General features: G+C 56.9%; 5 protein-coding genes across 5 annotated transcripts; 2 read left to right on the forward strand and 3 right to left on the reverse strand.

Annotated features, from left to right (window-relative positions):
* Positions 1–1,152: 1,152 nt before the first annotated feature.
* IUM83_08625 (Tectonin beta-propeller repeat-containing protein 1) lies at positions 1,153–4,302 on the reverse strand (the record flags this gene model as incomplete). Its single annotated transcript, XM_067933010.1, has 1 exon — positions 1,153–4,302. The coding sequence occupies one exon, from the start codon at positions 4,300–4,302 to the stop codon at positions 1,153–1,155; it is 3,150 nt and encodes a 1,049-aa protein (XP_067794204.1).
* A 1,149-nt stretch (positions 4,303–5,451) lies between these two features.
* Positions 5,452–6,084, forward strand: IUM83_08626 (uncharacterized protein; the record flags this gene model as incomplete). Its single annotated transcript, XM_067933011.1, has 1 exon — positions 5,452–6,084. The coding sequence occupies one exon, from the start codon at positions 5,452–5,454 to the stop codon at positions 6,082–6,084; it is 633 nt and encodes a 210-aa protein (XP_067794124.1).
* Positions 6,085–7,510: 1,426 nt separating this feature from the next.
* IUM83_08627 (Calcium uptake protein 3) lies at positions 7,511–9,272 on the reverse strand (the record flags this gene model as incomplete). The annotated part of the gene is made up of 7 exons (XM_067933012.1): positions 7,511–7,579; positions 7,651–7,721; positions 7,797–7,886; positions 7,958–8,066; positions 8,145–8,554; positions 8,619–8,712; positions 8,778–9,272. 7 exons carry the CDS (start codon positions 9,270–9,272, stop codon positions 7,511–7,513), a joined length of 1,338 nt encoding a protein of 445 aa, XP_067794125.1.
* Positions 9,273–9,862: 590 nt separating this feature from the next.
* Positions 9,863–11,135, forward strand: IUM83_08628 (uncharacterized protein; the record flags this gene model as incomplete). Its single annotated transcript, XM_067933013.1, has 6 exons — positions 9,863–10,342; positions 10,425–10,503; positions 10,570–10,664; positions 10,748–10,808; positions 10,872–11,020; positions 11,088–11,135. 6 exons carry the CDS (start codon positions 9,863–9,865, stop codon positions 11,133–11,135), a joined length of 912 nt encoding a protein of 303 aa, XP_067794203.1.
* Positions 11,136–12,957: 1,822 nt separating this feature from the next.
* IUM83_08629 (accessory Sec-dependent LPXTG-anchored adhesin) lies at positions 12,958–15,566 on the reverse strand (the record flags this gene model as incomplete). The annotated part of the gene is made up of 2 exons (XM_067933014.1): positions 12,958–13,662; positions 13,740–15,566. 2 exons carry the CDS (start codon positions 15,564–15,566, stop codon positions 12,958–12,960), a joined length of 2,532 nt encoding a protein of 843 aa, XP_067794215.1.
* Positions 15,567–18,513: the final 2,947 nt, after the last annotated feature.

The following is an 18,513-nucleotide window of genomic DNA, read 5'->3' on the forward strand; positions in this document are numbered from 1 at the left end:
TTCCTGGTCCTTCAGGTTCTAACCCTATCAAGCCCATTGAGTGTTCGGTGACTTGGTGGGTGTTGGTGGTGGGGAAAGTGTGCCTTATATAAATTAGCGCGTGTTCCTACACGACAGTTGGTTTAAGCCTTTTTGATAAAGGATTATCCCAGTGTTCGAGCTCCCATTGCTATTGGCTAATCTGCTTTTCTTAGGATGTCAGGGGGCCTATTTCAGAGGAAACTCGGTAGGTAAATAGGAGACGGTTCAGGTTTTTAGAAGAAGGTTAGGGGAAGAAACATACTGAAAACAAGTATGAAATCCTATACGTGTTGAACATGTTTGGCATAGCCAGTGAATCCACTGTAAAACCTATGGGTCAAGGTTCATTACTGCTGCAGCCAAACGTAGATCTATCGGCCATCAGAAGACCGACCAAGTGTTGAGCAGGGAATGATAGGACCAAGCAGGACGATGGGGCTATGTTTGCGGGCTGTTCTTGGCTCTCAAATGCCACAGGTGCCGCTCCTGATAGATGTTTCGCACGCACTGACTGCAAACATGGGCTGTATATTTTTCGTAAACGATATGCAGCCTAAATTATGATCGATTTACACATGCTAGGATCGTAATTCATCGGGTCAATGGCGAAATGGAAAACACAGTGTAGACGAGGATCATGTTTTGAACTTTATTTGGTATCCCTCGTACTAGTAGCAATTTGCGAAAGCGCCCTCATGTTGTTCGGAAGCGAGACCTACGCTTCGTTCTTAGTGTCGCTTTCGACGATCACCGCTGAAAAAGTCCCGCTCTCTCTTTTCGTAGGCAGCTTGCTTGCTGAGACGTTGTTGCAGCATGCGCATCCGAAAGTCGTCGTACCGCGTAGAGAGTGGGGGTGGGGCCGCGGCATCGGTAGTCCACGTAGATGAAGTAACCACCGCGAGCACCATTAAAAGCAGCACACGCTGGGAGAAATTCATTCCCGAGACTTGTCCTGAAAGGCGAGCTTCTTGTGAGGACTTGAGCACTTGAGAGCTTGTTGTGATGTGTCTGGCCTTGCGGGCCTGGCAACAAGTCGCCTTCCAAAGCCTCTCGTCCTCGAAGCCGCACATCTCAACGTACATGATAAGAACGTGCGCCCAATTTGTACTAGCATTTAAATTTATCCCGCATCTAGGAGCCAATGGAGCTGCTGCTGCTACCCTGGCTCGCACGGTTCCGGTTGCGGCGGTTGTTGTTGCCACCAGCGGGTGGAGGGCTTGGCGTGTCCGTCGCCTCTGGTGGCACGTAGGCCATCATGCGGATCCAACGACGGCGGCGCACTGAAGCACCCAAGCGCTTCATACTGGACTTGCCGCGGGCCAAGTGAAATTTGAAACGTGGGAAGTCCGTCGCATAACTCCATCCTTCGTCGTCGCAATCCGTGTAATTCTTGTCGATCCGCCAAGGCGTCGTCCAGCTCCAATGAGGAGGCAGGGAAACCTGCTCAAAGCTCATCGCCTTGTCACCTTCTCGATTGGAGAAACGCGGTCGGTCTGTCGGCAGCAGGTGGTTGGGCGCCCACTTTCCAAACATGCTCACACGCTGGTTCTCAAAAATCTCTTCCAGCCCAACGCTCCCATCCAAAGTGCTGTTGTAACGAGTGACGCTCGGCCGGCGACGAGAAACAACTCCTGTGGATGAACTTCTCCGTGGCCGGGGGGCAACCCCACCTCCTTGCTCAGCACTACCAGCAGGACGAACGGAATCGGAAGCATTGGAGGCCTCTTCTGCATCCAGCGCCTTCTTGAGCCCCTCAAAAATCATCTTTGTACTCTTCACGACACCCTCTTTGGTCGCCGACATGATCTTCGACTTGAACATAGTACTCTTTGAAAACGGGATCCCGACATATACTTTGGCAACAAGTGGTGATCCGATGGCATCCGAGCGCGGCTCAATCACATACACTGTTTCGACGTGGAAGCAGTCTCCATAGGGAATTTCGAGCAGCGTCAGCTTATGCTCGATAACAAGACGGTCAGCATCCAAGCTGTCGCGGTCCTGCGACGAAAATGGTACGTGCACGAGCTGCTCTGCCATCGTCGAAGACGGCCCGAGAGGTGAAGTGCTTTTAGCACGGTATTTCATCTCACGCACCTGCCCACCATGCTCTGCCGAATCCTCCCACTTCCCCACAACGTGCTCCGTATCCCCCGCCTCCTTATGGATATTCTGCCACCGCGACAGCGTGTTGTCGGCGTAGAACAAATCGAAAAAGTGGAGTCCATCCTTAATAGCAGGGTGCAAGTCGTACTCACCGATAACCTGTCGCTCTTCCTCAGAAGACATTAAAAACGGTTTAGTCGGGGCCGCAGACGCGGACGCACTTGGATTTTCCATCGACCGGTTCACCACGTGGAAATACAACCGAGAAGAGCTAACCATTGCCTCGCGCGTCGCCGAAATGATCTTCGACTTGAACATGCAGCCCTTAGAAAACGGCACGCCCACGTAAATTTTGGCCACGAGCTGGCCAGGACTGCCATCGTTGGAAGGGACGCGCTCCACAACTGTCACCTTTTCAACTGAGAAGCAGTCGCCGTAGGGAATATCGTGCATGACTACCTTCGACTGCATCACAAGCTTCTCGTTGCCATCGATACCGCCTTCATCGAAAGGCACGTGGTCAGTCGTGGTTGTCATAGTGTGCGATGGCCCAATGGAAGCGTTTGTAGGTGAGCGGCAGCTCATCGTGCGCACTTGGCCACCAAATTCCTTCGACGGAGTCCATTCCCCGACTTCAATCTCCGAGTCGCCTCGCTCCTTGTAGTATTCACTCAAGCGGTTTGAAGTGCCGTTCGCCAAAAAGTTCTTGAAAAAATCGTAGGCGCTTGTCAACGACGCGTGGAGCGGGTATTCACCAACAAGTTCGCGCTCGTCAGCAGAGGTTACAAGGAACTGCATTAGCTCTGCGCCGCCAGCATTGTCAACCGAGTACTTCAGCGAGAGCATCAATTGTCCAAGGATGGCATCACGAGTCGACGTGACAGGCCACGCACACGTAAATTGCGCCGTGCGCATACCCGTGAAGCCCAGCAGCTCGCGCAGAGAGAGGGACACTTCGCCGATTTTCGTGGTAAGATAGCGCAAATGGATTTCGTACACGTGCAGCACCATAATGTCGGGCAGACCACAAAAGGCGCCGGACGTCGCACCAAGCGAGCGACATTCCGGGCACTCGGAGCACAGGTGGTCCTGGAAATGCCACGCCAGCTTCTCGTTCCACTTCACCACAGCTCCTTTCTCGCCCTTCTCGCCTCGCGGCTTGGGGGACGTCTGCCCCACGGGTACGCTTGAGTAGTCGTGCAACTCGGACTTGAACTTGGCCACCACGTAGAACTGCCGCAGCGACGCGTCCTTATCGTAACTCATGTCCTGCACCAGCAGCTCCAGCGCGTGAGATTTCAGCCGTACCGGGGGGACCTCGACGTCGTCGCCCGAGCTGCCCAGCAGGTTGAGTGCGCTAGCTGTGACACTCAGCGCGTTGAACCCATTTTCATTCGCGTCGTGCAGCTTCGCCGCCGCCGCCGAGGACGAGAGCGAAGGAGCGCCGGCGTTCGCCGCCTGCGACGGCGCTGGCGCTACGGCCGCACTGAGCACGCTGTCGATCCGGCCAGGCACGTGGCCCTGGATAGCGCGCATCGTCAGCACGCAGAGCCACGAGCGCGCGGCCATGTCGTCCTCCGCCCTGAAGAAGTAGGTGCCGCCCAGCGTGCCTCGGATCTCGAGCGTGTTGGCTCCGAACTCGAAGGGGTCGGCGGGCTTGACGGCGTGCACGGCCAGGGACCCCTTGAGGTTCGTGTTGCGCCGCGCCGCGTCTGCGTTCGGGAAGTACTTGATCCTCGCGTGCGCGTCCAGCACCACGAAGCGCTTCTTCCAGTGCTTGCCGCGCTGCAGGCCCTTCTTGACCAGCAGCCAGCCGTCCAGCGGCGCGTCCCCCAGCTCCACGATGCCCTCCACGAACTCCTGCTTGTTGGCCACCGTGTCGGCGAAGAAGGGCATCGAGTAGTACGTGGAGCGGCGCGGCAGGCGCGCGCGGGTCTCGCGCTCGAGCCGGTCGCGCACGCTGGCCGCGCGCTTCACGGGGTGCCTCTCCGCGGCCTTGAGGCTGCGCGGGGGCTCGGGGCTGCTGCCGGCGGCGCCCTGCGCCGGTATGGGGAACACGGTGAACAGCACGCGGAAGAGCACGACGCAGAGCGCGAGCCCCACGGTCACCACCATGAACAGGTCCAGGAAGGCGTGCGCATTGCGGTCGCTCGGGGGGACGCACGTGTCCGCCATCTGCCCGGGTTCTCCGTGGTCGCCTCGAGCGAGTGAGGTGCTGTGTCTTCTTGGCGACGGATTCGGCAGTGCGCGCGGGCTTACGCGGGGCGGGGCGCGCTGAGATTACCCCTCCTGCTGACGCCGCTCGACGACGCCGACGACACGTACGCCGTTCACTTGGGTTTGTATGCAACGGGATCAGGCCTGGTGTATCTGGACGGGTGCACGGTCCTTTTTGCGCTCGGACTGTCGAATAGCATGGCAGGCAATTACAGAGTGGCGTAATCCCAAAATTCTAAGCTCCCGGGACGATACATGCCATTGCCATTGCCACCTGCAGCAAGCAATGCCGCGCCCGACGGTGCTGGGTCGGGGCGGCACTGCGAGAGCCAAATTAATGGGGTGTATTAATAGCTGCAGCGGAGACCATGGCATCGCCACGTTGTCATGGAGATACATGCAGCTAGCTGCTCTGTGTTGACGACAACAACACCGAACATGTGGCAGGCCGTCCACCGTTGCTTTGCCGTGTTGATTCCGCCAGTGGAGTCATCACAGCACAGCCACATTGGCCGCGATGGAAGCAGGAGCGCAGGAAGTCATAGCTTAGTTACGTGTAAAACGCAGTTGCCGTCTCGGTCGACCTTCTCAAAGATTTGTTATTCGCCCTGTATAAAGACTTTTTCCGCGAAGACGGCAAATCCTTTTGCCATGAATTCACCGCGATCCACCGAGTCCGAGTGGCGGTAGAGGACCTTGGCGTCACCAGCCACGACACGGTAGGTGTAAGACGAAGTACACATGTAGGGATCCTTGGCGGTTTTTCCTCCGCCGCTGAAACTGGTCGATGCCAAAGACCAGAGCAGTTGGTATGGAAAGCTGGTCGCAGAAGCTCTGCTTCAAGCGGCCCGCGACGGACAGCGAGAGCCGGCGCCGACGCAGCAGCGGGCTCTGTCTTGAGCCAAAGCTTTCACCTGCAGCTGCAGTCTGTGTAGTCGGTCAGATGTATGACTATGAACATCGCCTTTAGCCTTGCAGTGCGTTGACGTTGCAGATAGCTTTGACTGGAGCGCCATCGGCATACAAACTCCAAGTGTTTTCCGCGGGCAGAGACGAGGGGTCGTTCCGGCCCCATTGTAAGACTTCATCCCGAGGAGACGGACAGCGATGCGCCGCGACTTGCGAGAGCGCGTCTTCTTCCTGCTGGTGCTGGCCGGCGCGCTGCTGGTGCTGTCGGGGCTCATGCTGCGCCACGAGAGCGCCGTGCTGCCCGCGCGCACCTTCCGCGACGGCTTCACGGTGGCCGAGGGCGTCGTGCGGCGTGCGGAGATTGTCGCAGCCGCCAACGCATCGGACGGGAACGCGACGCAGGCGCCGCCCCCCGGGGCGGAGGTGCGCACGACGACCATCAAGACGGAGGACGGCGACGAGATCACCATCAAGCGGTCGGCCACGTCCAAGGGCAACAAGATCACGACCATCTCGCGCGACGAGAAGGGGAAGCTCACGATCGAGGACGCGACGGCCGAGGAGCGGCGCGCGGAGGCAGAGACCGAGGCCGAGGCGCCCCCCAGGGCAGAGGAGCAGGATCCATTCGCAGACATCCCCACGGCGTCCCCCAGTGCCATCCTCAAGCAGGATTCAGGCACAGCCAGACGCGACCAGGAGGAAACTGCCGGAGAGGAAGCGGTGGTGGTCAGCGGCGGCAAGAAGGTGACCGTAGTGCAGGTGAACCGGTCGCTGACCAAAGTGAGTCTCTCGGACGTGGTGGAAGAGGCCGATGAAGACGCTACGAGGTAGCGCGGGGAGACTCGTCATCGTCGCCCAGCGCCGATATTTATGTCGGGAGTGATCGCTCCATCTAGGATTCCGGTAAATGCCTAACAAGATTATTATGTAGTACACTTATTTACATACAGTAGTTCTCATTCAGCGCGAGGCAGAGGCGCACTGGCCTCGGCAAATCCTCAAGCAGATCGCCACGTGTGTGTGCATAAGACTCGATGGTATTAATAAGAGGTGATGCAGTGAGTGCCACATTTCCTAAACAAGCCAGCATGGACAACAGTGTGCTGCACCCTCCTGGACGGCACAGGTGGAGCGACCGCGTGATTGGAGAGGTGGTGCAGCGTTCTCCGCCGCTGTCCCGAGGCACCGTCGCTACGGGGAGTACTGGTAGCTTCGCAGCATGGAACACGCGGGAAACAAGGTTCGTCATCAGTGCTGATCGACTCGATGCTACAAACACGACGCAACCAGCAGAACCTGCAGCCATCCCAGCTATCGGACAGGAGTTAACCCCCTCAACAACTGCGGTGGATGCTGGACTTGCCCTCCGCCGACAGCGCCGACGGGTCAATATGGCGCGATACAGGAAGAAACAGAGCGACCATGCCGTCAAGCTCGGGAGGGAAGTCCAAGTGCTGCGAGATGAAGTTAAGAAGCTGACGCTGCAGTACACTTCCATAGCCGCTCAAGTCGCAACAGAGACAACCTCATGGAACGTTGCGGCTGAATATTTCCGCCTGTTTCGACGTGGTTCCCAAACTCTCGAGCCCACCAGCCCGGCCAGGGTGTACTCACCCAGTGTTCAGGTACAGCGGGATTTCCTGCAAGCAACTATGGCCCCGGACATGCCATTCGGTGCAGCATGTGGAGTGGAGGCTCATTTGGAAATTTGGAGGTTGTGTGCGCTTTGCCACCAAGACTTTGACATACGGCTTGGCCGATTGGAATGTCTCGATGAAAACTCATTGGTTGCCACCACAACATGCACGGTCGTCATTACTATCGACACTCTGCACTACGCGTTCCCACACCTCGTTCAGCGCGATCAATCAGGCAACTGGTCGCCTTTGGTTACCCACTTGCTCGGTCAAACACTTGTCGTCCACGGCTCAACAAGATTGACATGGGATAAAGAGAAGAAGTGCATGGTGAGCGTCGACTACACGGCGGATATGCTGACACCACTTCTGAGTCTACTGGGAAGTCTGGAGAATGTCTCGTATGTATTTGACAATGCTCTCGTTACTACAGAGGGCAAGTTTGTGGCTGTTGAATGAACGAGAAGCTCAACCGAAGCTTTGTAATTCATCCATTGATAAGCGAGTCAGCTAGCAGTCAACGGATTCCTTCGTTTGCCCCACATCCGGGCAGCTGCGCAGGCATTCGTCATTTCGTGTGTGCAACAGAACACTAAGCACAGTACCTGACTACCGCATAGCTAGTGTTTGTCGTCGCCTTCCTTGACGCAGTGCCACAACTTCTCCAGTCGTGACCCAGTTGTCGACTCCTACGGCATGCGTTTGATTTGGAATTAGCGCACACCCTTTCCTCAGAAAAATAAGCGTGAATAGAACTAACCTGCGTGAGCCGCACCATATTTCGCATCTCCAGCACCTTGAAGAGCTCCGACTGGTCCAAAGTTCCGTTGGCTGCTCATGGTTCAGTCAACATCACCCTAGCATGTCAGCCAACAGGATGTATCTGAAGGTATTGCACGTTCTCACCGTCGTCGTCGAAGATGCGGAACGCGAGCTGCACAACAGGGGACGATAGCTCCACGCCACTCACGACACGTGCTGCACGAATAAAATCGGCTGCAAGGAAGCACAGACCCAAAGCTGTAAAATCTACATGTAATCGCAGACGGCTGCTATAAAAATCTTACCTTCGGTGATTTCGTCAGCTCCAGTGAGCTCAAAGGCCAGCTTAATATCTGGTAAGTGACTCTGCACATTGAAGTGAAACGCGAAGAATTCTTCCCAGGTAATCGCTCCCTACGGTAGCAGCACACACAGTACGTCAGACCCTACAAAAATGGACGCTTAGCCAAGACAGCTCAACTAATTACTTACGTCGCTGGCGTTCAGTGCCTGTACGCGATCCAGGTACGGTGGCAACTTCTCCGGGTCGAAGCATGAGACGAGCGTGAGCGCGAAATCGTGGACTGACATGGTCTGCTCCTTCGTCAACGGGTTCACGGTAGCATATAAATCGAACTCAGCCCTCAAGATTTGCTTGCGCAGTTCATCCAAGGCCGCCCCCAGATCTTTAGCCGTGATAGTCTTGCTGAAATGGCCAAAGAGGAATTTGGTGAGGCGAGGCAAGATTTCCTCCGCGGAGATAGGCACCTCCTCGCCACCGTCGCGGACCGTGATAGCTCGCAGCAAGCTCTCAATCACCGCGCAGAACTCAGCCTTGTCCACGGACCCGTCGCCGTCCAGATCAAGCATGCAGAACGCGACGTCGAAATGCTCCTTCGGGACTGCAGTGCATCCAGCAATTAGTTTTAAATCTATCGACAGCGTCAAGCGTCGACAGAAACTCACTCTGCAGTAGGTGGATCAGCAGGTAGCACTCCTCGTACGAGATCAGCCCGTTGGCGTCCCCCACAAAGTCGCACGTGTACGTCACGTCTGGCCGCTATGAACCACACCAAAGAGTCAGCCCACAAACCTCATTCACCTAAAGCCAAGTCGCCGTCTTACTGGCGAGTGCAGATGGAACTGCGGGAGCACGAACGAGTGCAAGAAGTCGGTGAACGTCATGGCCCTGACGCGCCGGCCCTCGCCCGTCTCCACGCTCTTGCTCGCGTACAGATCGAACCTCTTGCGGAGCGAGTCGATGGCCGCCCGGCGCTGCTTGTACTGCTCCAGGTGCGTCTTCATCTGGTCCACCTCCTGCAGCTTGGCCTGGTGCTTGCTGCGCTGCTTGAGCAGGAGCCGGCGGCCTCCACGGAGCCTCGTACTCGTCTCCTCGCCTTCTGCGCCGGCCCCCAGCCCCGCGGCCAGCTGCTTGGCCTCTGCGCGCGTCGCCGCGTCTCCGTCGCTCGCAGCGGCCGCCACAGCGAGCGCCATCGCCGCCATCCCCAGCGGCAGACCCGCGCTCGTCGCTGGTGGTCTGTGCTGCCGCTGTCCGAGTCGCCCTAGCGCCTCAGCTCCAGCCGCACGAGCAGCCACCGCCGCCCGCACCAAACGCACCATCCTCGAGCGTCTTCAACTGTTCGCAGATCGCAAATCGCAAATAAGTCGTACTTAGCGCGCAAATAAGTCGTACTTAGCGAATTCAGTACATTGTACTTTACTTTACACAGCGGACAAGATCATCATTGTGCCGGGTTATGACTGCGTATTTTCCACATTGCAAGAGGAACAAGAGCGTTGGGCCGATGTAGCAATGACGGATGGCGTACAATTGCAGCAGCAGCAACCGATAGTGGAAGTTGACAATGTGGTGATGTACCATTGGCGTCTGCGTCAACAGTGTGATGTAAAGTTGTGGGGAAGCAGCGGGGTGGAGAGGAGCTGCTGGGCCCAGCGAAGAAGAGCTTGGAGTTGAAGCAGCAGTTGGCACGGACGCTGCCGCTGCGGAAGGCTGGGCGGTTCGTGTTGAGCTGCTGCGTAGGTTTCAGCTGTTCAGTTCAACGTTACTATCCTGTATGGGCGGACTGATTATTGGTTCCGCCACCTGGCTGGCTGAATGTCTCCGGACGCTACTGGCGGCTATTATCGTCCAGCGTCATGGCGCGGAGCCCCAGTTCCCAACTCGCTGGCTGAGTGTGACGGCTTGATCAATGCAACAGACGTCTCGCCGGTCGCTGTCGCTGTCGGCCGCGTCGGTGTCGGCGTCGGCGTCGGCGTCGGCGCCAGCGCACTCGGCCCGCCGCGCCTCGTGGCGGTCGAGCGCTCGCAGTGCAGTCAGCAGCGAGAGCACCAGCTCCATTAACGCAGGGGCCGCACCAGTCAGCAATTCTAGCACGTTTACATTCGCTAGTAGCTCCGGTGACAGCTTCCACCCTGTAAAAGATGAAGATCTGGAGATGGCACCTCTGCGAAGGCCCGAGAGCACGCGCAACTCGCCGGTCAAGACCGCGTCTCCTGTCAAGTCTGTGGATCTGGCAGCATACTACACATTCTCCAGGAGGAACAGCAAGGTTGTGCACGACGACACGCAGGGACTGTCGGGCTTCCTCGAATACCGGAAGCTCAACGGCACGTGGCGACCGTTCCTGTTCCAAACCATGGGCCACCAGCTCGTGCTCTACCGAGTTCATGTAGGGGTGATCGTTTTTGCATCTTTTCAGGTATTCCTGGCACCATTAATCTGATTGTTCGCGCGTCTTGACGAATTGATAGTCCACGCATCAAGTGTTGGTCATGTCCACAGACATTCGCAGCGCGTCCGAGATCGCACTCGACTATGAAGGAGCCAAAGGTTCGTACTATTTTATTCTGAACGGTGTGACGCGGTGTGCTTACGTGGATTGTACTGTTTGGAAAGATCAAGAGGATACTCGATTGCTGCGACTAGGAATCAACGGCACAACGATTACCTTGCGCGCAGTGACGCATAGGGCAGCAATGTACTGGGTTGATGTGCGTTTAAACTTCCCGCTTTTTCATTCATACCAAGTATTTAATATGTCTGGTCTAATTATCACTTCTACTATTGTCTGCAGGGACTCCAACGCCTCAAAGATGGCAAGCCCTTGCAAATTATTAGTGATCCTCCTTGCGCAGGTATGTCCGCAGTCACGTAGCTCATTAGAAGGCCGTATATCTTATCACTTTCTTGACTTTCAGAGTCTGAAGAGGACATCTTTGATGAGATCGACAAGCTGCTATCGCTCCGTGAATGGGCACCTCCCCCACCTACCACCCCGCTGTGCGGACTCTGCATCTCGGTCCGAAAACCCGAGCCACCTACCACTGGCATGCTGCTGAGTACCAAGGTAGGAAATGTTCGTGTTCTGCATTTGTCTTGTTCAGGAGCTCATCAATCGCTACTCTCGTTCTCAGAATAAAACGCTGGATGAAGGAGCTTCATCTGGATGCAAGATCTGCTGACCCCGAAACCGTTTATAATGAATTACCGAGAGCCTTGTATTCGGAAACGAAATCTTAGTGGCAGCACCTTGCTGCATTCGGGGTCGTTTGGTAGGTGTTTTCCGTCTCGACACTTTGTCACCGGTCTTATGCACACACACGCACCACTGTTGACAAAAGAAGGTAAATCCACATGGCAGATATCGCCGAGCATATTTCAATCTTCCTTCGTAGAATACGTAGTGGAAGCGCTAGGGCAACCCCAAAACGGACCAAATCCGGCCGGCTTTCTTTCAGTGAGGAGCGCGCCATTGCAGTCCTCGAGAGAACACAATCTATGAAACATACACGGCTCTTATTCAATTATCAAGTGAACAAATGGGTTTGTGCGGTGGCAGCCAACAATTTGATCCATCACTCTAAGAGGTGTTCACACAAATATTGGGCTTCTATTTCATGAAAATGCTCATGCTAAAGCCTGCAATGTATGTATACCGAAAACCCAATACGCATGTGCCGGTTATTTAGCCTTCTAGCCACTGTCCTACCTTGCTTTATCTACTCAGTACATGTGATCCTCGGAGATCGCGTTTCCTCCCTCTCCTCGTTCTTCGAAAAACGCTGATATCTTGTGGAATACACAAATATTGAGCAAGGGTGTGTGTTGCAGTAAATCCCAGCAGAATGGGCGAATATATTGCGGAATATCAGATCCAGCGGAGTGGCCAATCCGCTGGCGCACACAGCGTCGGAAAATCGAGCATATTCCAGCGGATTTCATCTTCCCGATTTACGGAAGATAGCGGATTGATCCAGCGGATTGAACAGATGGTCTCCTCGCATGACATTTTTTTCCTCAGAGAGTGGTTAGACGGCACTCGCTCGTCAGCGCAGTGCCGACAGCTCCGCAGCATTCAAAATGCTCGCAGATGAAACGGACAATACCAGAAACAACAAAAAGGAGATGATGCAGTGGAGTCATCCCGTGGAGGCCCTAGACCCCAATTTCGCGAAGGCAGCGCAGCATTTAGGTTAGCACTACATGTGCATGTATTGCCGTTTGCAGGCCAGCTTTCCGTCCTCTATAACTACATACACGTTTGTTTTCGATGCATTCTGTATTTACAACACTTGACAGTGTAAAATAGCGGGTCGATGAACAGCAAAATCGTGCACCGCAACACAAACCTGCGGGTCGTCCATTCCATCGGATGACTCGGTTCCAGCGGATAGAGCAATCTGATGTTTCATGCCAGCGGAACTGCAGTGCTCACTCCAAAAATATATACTCATTCGGTTTAAGTCTAAGCTCCATATTATTAACAAGCTCGATTTACAAAACATGGAGAAATATAGCAGAAACTAAAGTGCATTATATGTATATGAACGGATACGATATCGATGCAACATTCATGCAGAGAACATTGACGCAATATGAAGAACGGTGCCATGTTTCCATGGCACTTCAAAAACATGAAAGTCGGCAGCAAACTGCTGTTTATCCTAAATTCAAAAACCTTCCCTGTCAGCGAGATGAGACCATGGTTGGTCGTGGGTTTAACCCCTGCATGCTGGGCACACGGATCTTAAACCGCAGGCGTTGTTTCGCCTTTCCGAGCGAGTGGCTTTTGATATTTGAGGTAGAAAAGGGCCACAATACAAACGCCAAGTTCTAGTTTCTGACTCTGCAATAGTCATACCGATCACGTCATCGTGGTGTTATGCAGCGAAGAAACCCGAACAAATTGATCTAATGTATTTTCGTTGAAAATGCTACGCAAAAGAGAACAGTGGTATCTAGACAGTTCCATGAATGCCGTGATGACATACATGCTGCGGTCACTTAGTTCTGAGCGCGGAGACGGCGGGCACTTTGCTGAACAGCTTCATTCGTGGTCTGAGTGACCGACTGCTGGGTAGTCTGGTCCTCGGGAGCAGCCGTCTGGACGCCCGTCTTGCCTGGGTTCTGCTGCTGCTGCCCATTGCTTCCCTGAGTCTGTGAACCATTGTTGCTGCCAACGGGAGCCGGGGTCTCACCCTGGTCCTGCGAACCGCTGTTGCTGCATGGCGTCGGGGCGGGGGTCTCGTCGCCACCCTGGTTCTGCGAGCCACCGTTGTTCTGCGAACCGTTGTTGCTGCCAACGGGAGCCGGGGTCTCACCCTGGTCCTGCGAACCGCTGTTGCTGCATGGCGTCGGGGCGGGGGTCTCGTCGCCACCCTGGTTCTGCGAGCCACCGTTGTTCTGCGAACCGTTGTTGCTGCCAACGGGAGCCGGGGTCTCACCCTGGTCCTGCGAACCGTTGTTGCTGCACGGCGTCGGGGCGGGGGTCTCGCCGCCACCCTGGTTCTGTGAGCCACCGTTGTTCTGCGAACCGTTGTTGCTGCCAACGGGAGCCGGGGTCTCACCCTGGTCCTGCGAACCGCTGTTGCTGCATGGCGTTGGAGCGGGGGTCTCGTCGCCACCCTGGTTGTGTGAGCCACCATTGTTCTGCGATCCGCTGCTACTGTCGACGGGAGCCGGGGTCTCAGACTGGTTTTGCGAACCGTCCTGAGAGTTCGGGCACGGGGTCTCCGCGTTCTTGTCGCCACCGATACCAACTCCGGCACCCACACCCACGCCCGCACCGACTCCGTGGTTTCCGCCGACACCGACGCCGACTCCGGCACCGACACCCACGCCCGCGCCGACTCCGTGGTTTCCGCCGACGCCAACTCCTGCTCCGACGCCTGCGCCGACGCCAACTCCGCCCTGCTTACCGCCGCCGATACCAACTCCGGCACCGACACCCACGCCCGCACCGACTCCGTGGTTTCCGCCGACACCGACGCCAACTCCGGCACCGACACCAACGCCCGCGCCGACTCCGTGGTTTCCGCCGACGCCAACTCCTGCTCCGACGCCTGCGCCGACGCCAACTCCGCCCTGCTTACCGCCGCCGATACCAACTCCGGCACCGACACCCACGCCCGCACCGACTCCCTGGTTTCCGCCGACACCCACGCCAACTCCAGCTCCGACACCAACGCCCGCACCGACTCCGTGGTTTCCGCCGACACCGACGCCAACTCCGGCACCGACACCAACGCCCGCGCCGACTCCGTGGTTTCCGCCGACGCCAACTCCTGCTCCGACGCCTGCGCCGACGCCAACTCCGCCCTGCTTACCGCCGCCGATACCAACTCCGGCACCGACACCCACGCCCGCACCGACTCCGTGGTTTCCGCCGACACCGACGCCAACTCCGGCACCGACACCAACGCCCGCGCCGACTCCGTGGTTTCCGCCGACACCGACGCCAACTCCTGCTCCGACGCCTGCGCCGACGCCAACTCCGCCCTGCTTACCGCCGCCGATACCAACTCCGGCACCCACACCCACGCCCGCACCGACTCCGTGGTTTCCGCCGACACCGACGCCGACTCCGGCACCGACACCAACGCCCGCGCCGACTCCGTGGTTTCCGCCGACGCCAACTCCTGCTCCGACGCCTGCGCCGACGCCAACTCCGCCCTGCTTACCGCCGCCGATACCAACTCCGGCACCGACACCCACGCCCGCACCGACTCCGTGGTTTCCGCCGACACCGACGCCAACTCCGGCACCGACACCAACGCCCGCGCCGACTCCGTGGTTTCCGCCGACACCGACGCCAACTCCTGCTCCGACGCCTGCGCCGACGCCAACTCCGCCCTGCTTACCGCCGCCGATACCAACTCCGGCACCGACACCCACGCCCGCACCGACTCCCTGGTTTCCGCCGACACCGACGCCGACTCCGGCACCGACACCAACGCCCGCGCCGACTCCGTGGTTTCCGCCGACGCCAACTCCTGCTCCGACGCCTGCGCCGACGCCAACTCCGCCCTGCTTACCGCCGCCGATACCAACTCCGGCACCGACACCAACGCCCGCACCGACTCCGTGGTTTCCGCCAACACCCACGCCAACTCCAGCTCCGACACCAACGCCCGCGCCGACTCCGTGGTTTCCGGCACCGACACCCACGCCCGCGCCGACTCCGTGGTTTCCGCCGACGCCAACTCCAGCTCCGACGCCTGCGCCGACGCCAACTCCGCCCTGCTTACCGCCGACACCGACGCCAACTCCGGCACCGACACCAACGCCCGCGCCGACTCCGTGGTTTCCGCCGACACCGACGCCAACTCCGGCACCGACACCAACGCCCGCGCCGACTCCGTGGTTTCCGCCGACACCGACGCCAACTCCAGCTCCGACGCCTGCGCCGACGCCAACTCCGCCCTGCTTACCGCCGCCGATACCAACTCCGGCACCGACACCCACGCCCGCGCCGACTCCGTGGTTTCCGCCGACACCGACACCGACGCCAACTCCGGCACCGACACCAACGCCCGTGCCGACTCCGTGGTTTCCGCCGACGCCAACTCCAGCTCCGACGCCTGCGCCGACGCCAACTCCGCCGTGCTGGCCAGTCGACTGCGACGGGGTAGTCGTCTGGGTGTTGTCACCCGATGGAGGGCAGGGGGTCTCCGCGTGGTGGTTTCCGCCGCCAAAGCCGATGCCAAGGCCCAAGCCAGCGCCAGCGTCCACACCGATGCCTCCAAGGTTCAATCCAGCACCGACGCCAACGCCAGCGCCAAGCTGCACGCCGTGCTTGTAGTCTGGGGTCTCGTTGCCAGTCGTCTGGGGGACAGCTTCCGCGATGCTGGAGACGATCAGGGCCGCGGTCGTGCACAGAGCGAGCATCTTGTTGCAGGACAGCATGATGTCTTTGTTGAAATTGAAGCGTATGAAGAGGGGGTACTTGAGGGTTTCCGACGGAACAGCTCGGGCTGTTGAGAGAAGACTTGGGCCGGAGCGAGCAAGTTTTAGAATGAAGAGATGGAAACGAGTCGGGAATCGATAGCCGCGCTACGCTGCCGCTCAGGTCCTAATCCTCCCCCCGTGCCAACCGGCCTGTCGGGCCAGCAAGCACTGCAACTTGCAACGTGCAATGCAATTGGCACCGCCCATCCAAAGCTTTGGATCCTTGATATCGAAGGCATTGGCGCATGGGACGAGGCAACGTCCCATGAACATGACATGGGAAAATGCTGAACCCGTAGATTTTGTGACAGGAGGCGTATGATTCCTGGACGTTGGTGGATGCACATCGATAGCGTTAAAGTGTTACTGCAAATACCCACGACGTCTCTACAGTTGTCGCTGGCAAAGTAATAGCTTTCAGTAGAGATGTGATTGACTGACGCTACGATCAAGCAAGCAGTCGTAGTGGTCGGTTCGGGGTATTGGAGTTCTGTCCGTGGTCATGGTGTCGATGGCAGCACGAGCGTCAACCGGCAGCGCATGGGTAGAAGTCTGGAGACCGTGGTGTCCATGACCAAGATTGGTGGCACCCTACGGATGGTAAGTAGGAGGAATATGAGCGTGGGGAGAGTGGAGGATAGACTATGTCAGAGGACATGTCCTTCTCGGACGTCATGAACGCGGCGAGCTCTTTACCCTAGCGGAGGGAAACGCATGCGCGTGGCGAGAGCTACCGACATAGGCAAGCAACTCAAACGTGTGCCTGCTACTTCATCATGTACCATCACCAGTGAAGTCGCGCGAGCTCAATCATCCTTGTTCAGTGAACGCCCGCGGGAGATAAAATTTTCCGGTTGGAAGCCTTCCTGAAGTCACTGCAACAATGCAGCAACGATGTGAAAGCCCCGAACATCGCTTCAGCATTTTAACCCCAATTTCATACGCGTGCTGTCATTTTCCCTAGTACAGTAGTTCACCGAGTCGAGCTCTGTCGCGTCCGCGCTCGGCCGACGAGCTCGCGGCCCTATCTATTATCTGAAGTATCCAGCTTGCATAGCGGAGCCTGCCTTACGCAAACCGCACGACCGGAACGCTGTGCAGCGAGGATACGTTCCGTTTCGGTGATCGATTTCTGACGTGACGACACCTATTCCATCAATACGGACCAACTTCACGACAGTTCTAAAGCGCGAAACCCTTTTACTCAAAATTTGACTGGCAAATGTATCTCGGTAAGACAACATAGCTCGCCAACTGTCGTTAACATGTGTGTAGGCGGGGCGAGTGCTTGTTGCACGACGATCGGCTCGATAGGCGAATCACTGAAAGTGATTAGATCACGAGCCGATCGTCGTGAAAGTGTGACACCTTTCGGTGTGGATAGCCTCGCTGGCGTCAGGTCGAACAGTCTCGAAATCTCAGCGATTGCGCCGCAGCGAGATCTCCTTCTCCGCCGAGTGCAATCGGCCCACCGAATATGTTCGGTGAGTAATTACACATGGCGTTCAAGCTTTTTTTCCAAGAGCGCAAATAAGATGATCATGAGGTGAGGTGGGGCGTGCTTGAAAAGATATCGATAATGCTGCTGTCCGCGCGCTTCAATTTCCAGCGCCTTCCTGTGGGTAAAATGCTTGATTGATCAGCTTCCCTGTCGGTCCTTTTCTTGCCTTTGATATATTTCGCGTGCTCCATGTGCTTCATGTGCTCGCATCCACCGCTCTGAACTTGGTGCCTTGCGCCGCACTCATGATGGCCTCGCCGCGCCTTTGCCGAGGCTCGGCTTGCGTAGGTAGTGGTCCTAGCGTTTGTGGTCCCATCGTGGATTGCCGCGCAAGCGTGCGGTCAGAAAAAGCTTTGCAAACGCGTGTCTATGCGAAATGGTCAATTTGCGGGGCAATCTTTACGGGCGGCAAAATCGGCCTTGCACTGTTCGAAAGACCAGTTCTTCTGATGCCCAGGTTCAAGCCGTCCCCGGTCCAAGCAATTGTCTGTATGACCGAGTCACAAGACACACCTTCGTCCGCTCGTAGAACGTGGCCGCTTGCGTTTCTCGTCTCACGCATTATCTACTGCAAACACTGCAACGACTCGTGGTGCGGATCGCACGCCGAGGCAGCTTACCTACATACATACAGTTGAAAGACTCTCTGGCATTGCTGGTCAACAATGAACTGCTGCATTCAGTACAGCTCTTTTGGTTTGTCCAGACCGACAGATACGGTTGCAGGCAAATAATTACTCGGCACTTCTCTCTCAAATGATCGGAGCGTAAATTTCGAACCGAGATACACGCGGAAGCATCTGGGGCTTGACACAGATTCCCGGGTACCGAAAGTCTACATGCACACTATTCCAGCGTTGCTGTTAAGGTCGCTTGCAGAGGGAATCCCTTCGAGCACGGAGATTGGGTGGGTACCGTTGGAGACGAAGCTTTAACGCCTGACCCCAGCACCATATCTAGCACACCGCCACGTTGATCGCGTCCCACAACATGCGCCACCACGATGCGTACCCTAGCGTTGCTGTAGGCTTTCCAGCTCAGCTGTGATCAGTCGACGTCTTGTCAACGGAAATAAGCAGCGACTACATGAACTGTCCAACTTGACGACCGCC

The sequence above is a fragment of the Phytophthora cinnamomi genome, assembly GCF_018691715.1.
Source record: "Phytophthora cinnamomi strain GKB4 chromosome Unknown Contig26, whole genome shotgun sequence".
In the NCBI taxonomy this organism is placed as follows: domain Eukaryota; phylum Oomycota; class Peronosporomycetes; order Peronosporales; family Peronosporaceae; genus Phytophthora; species Phytophthora cinnamomi.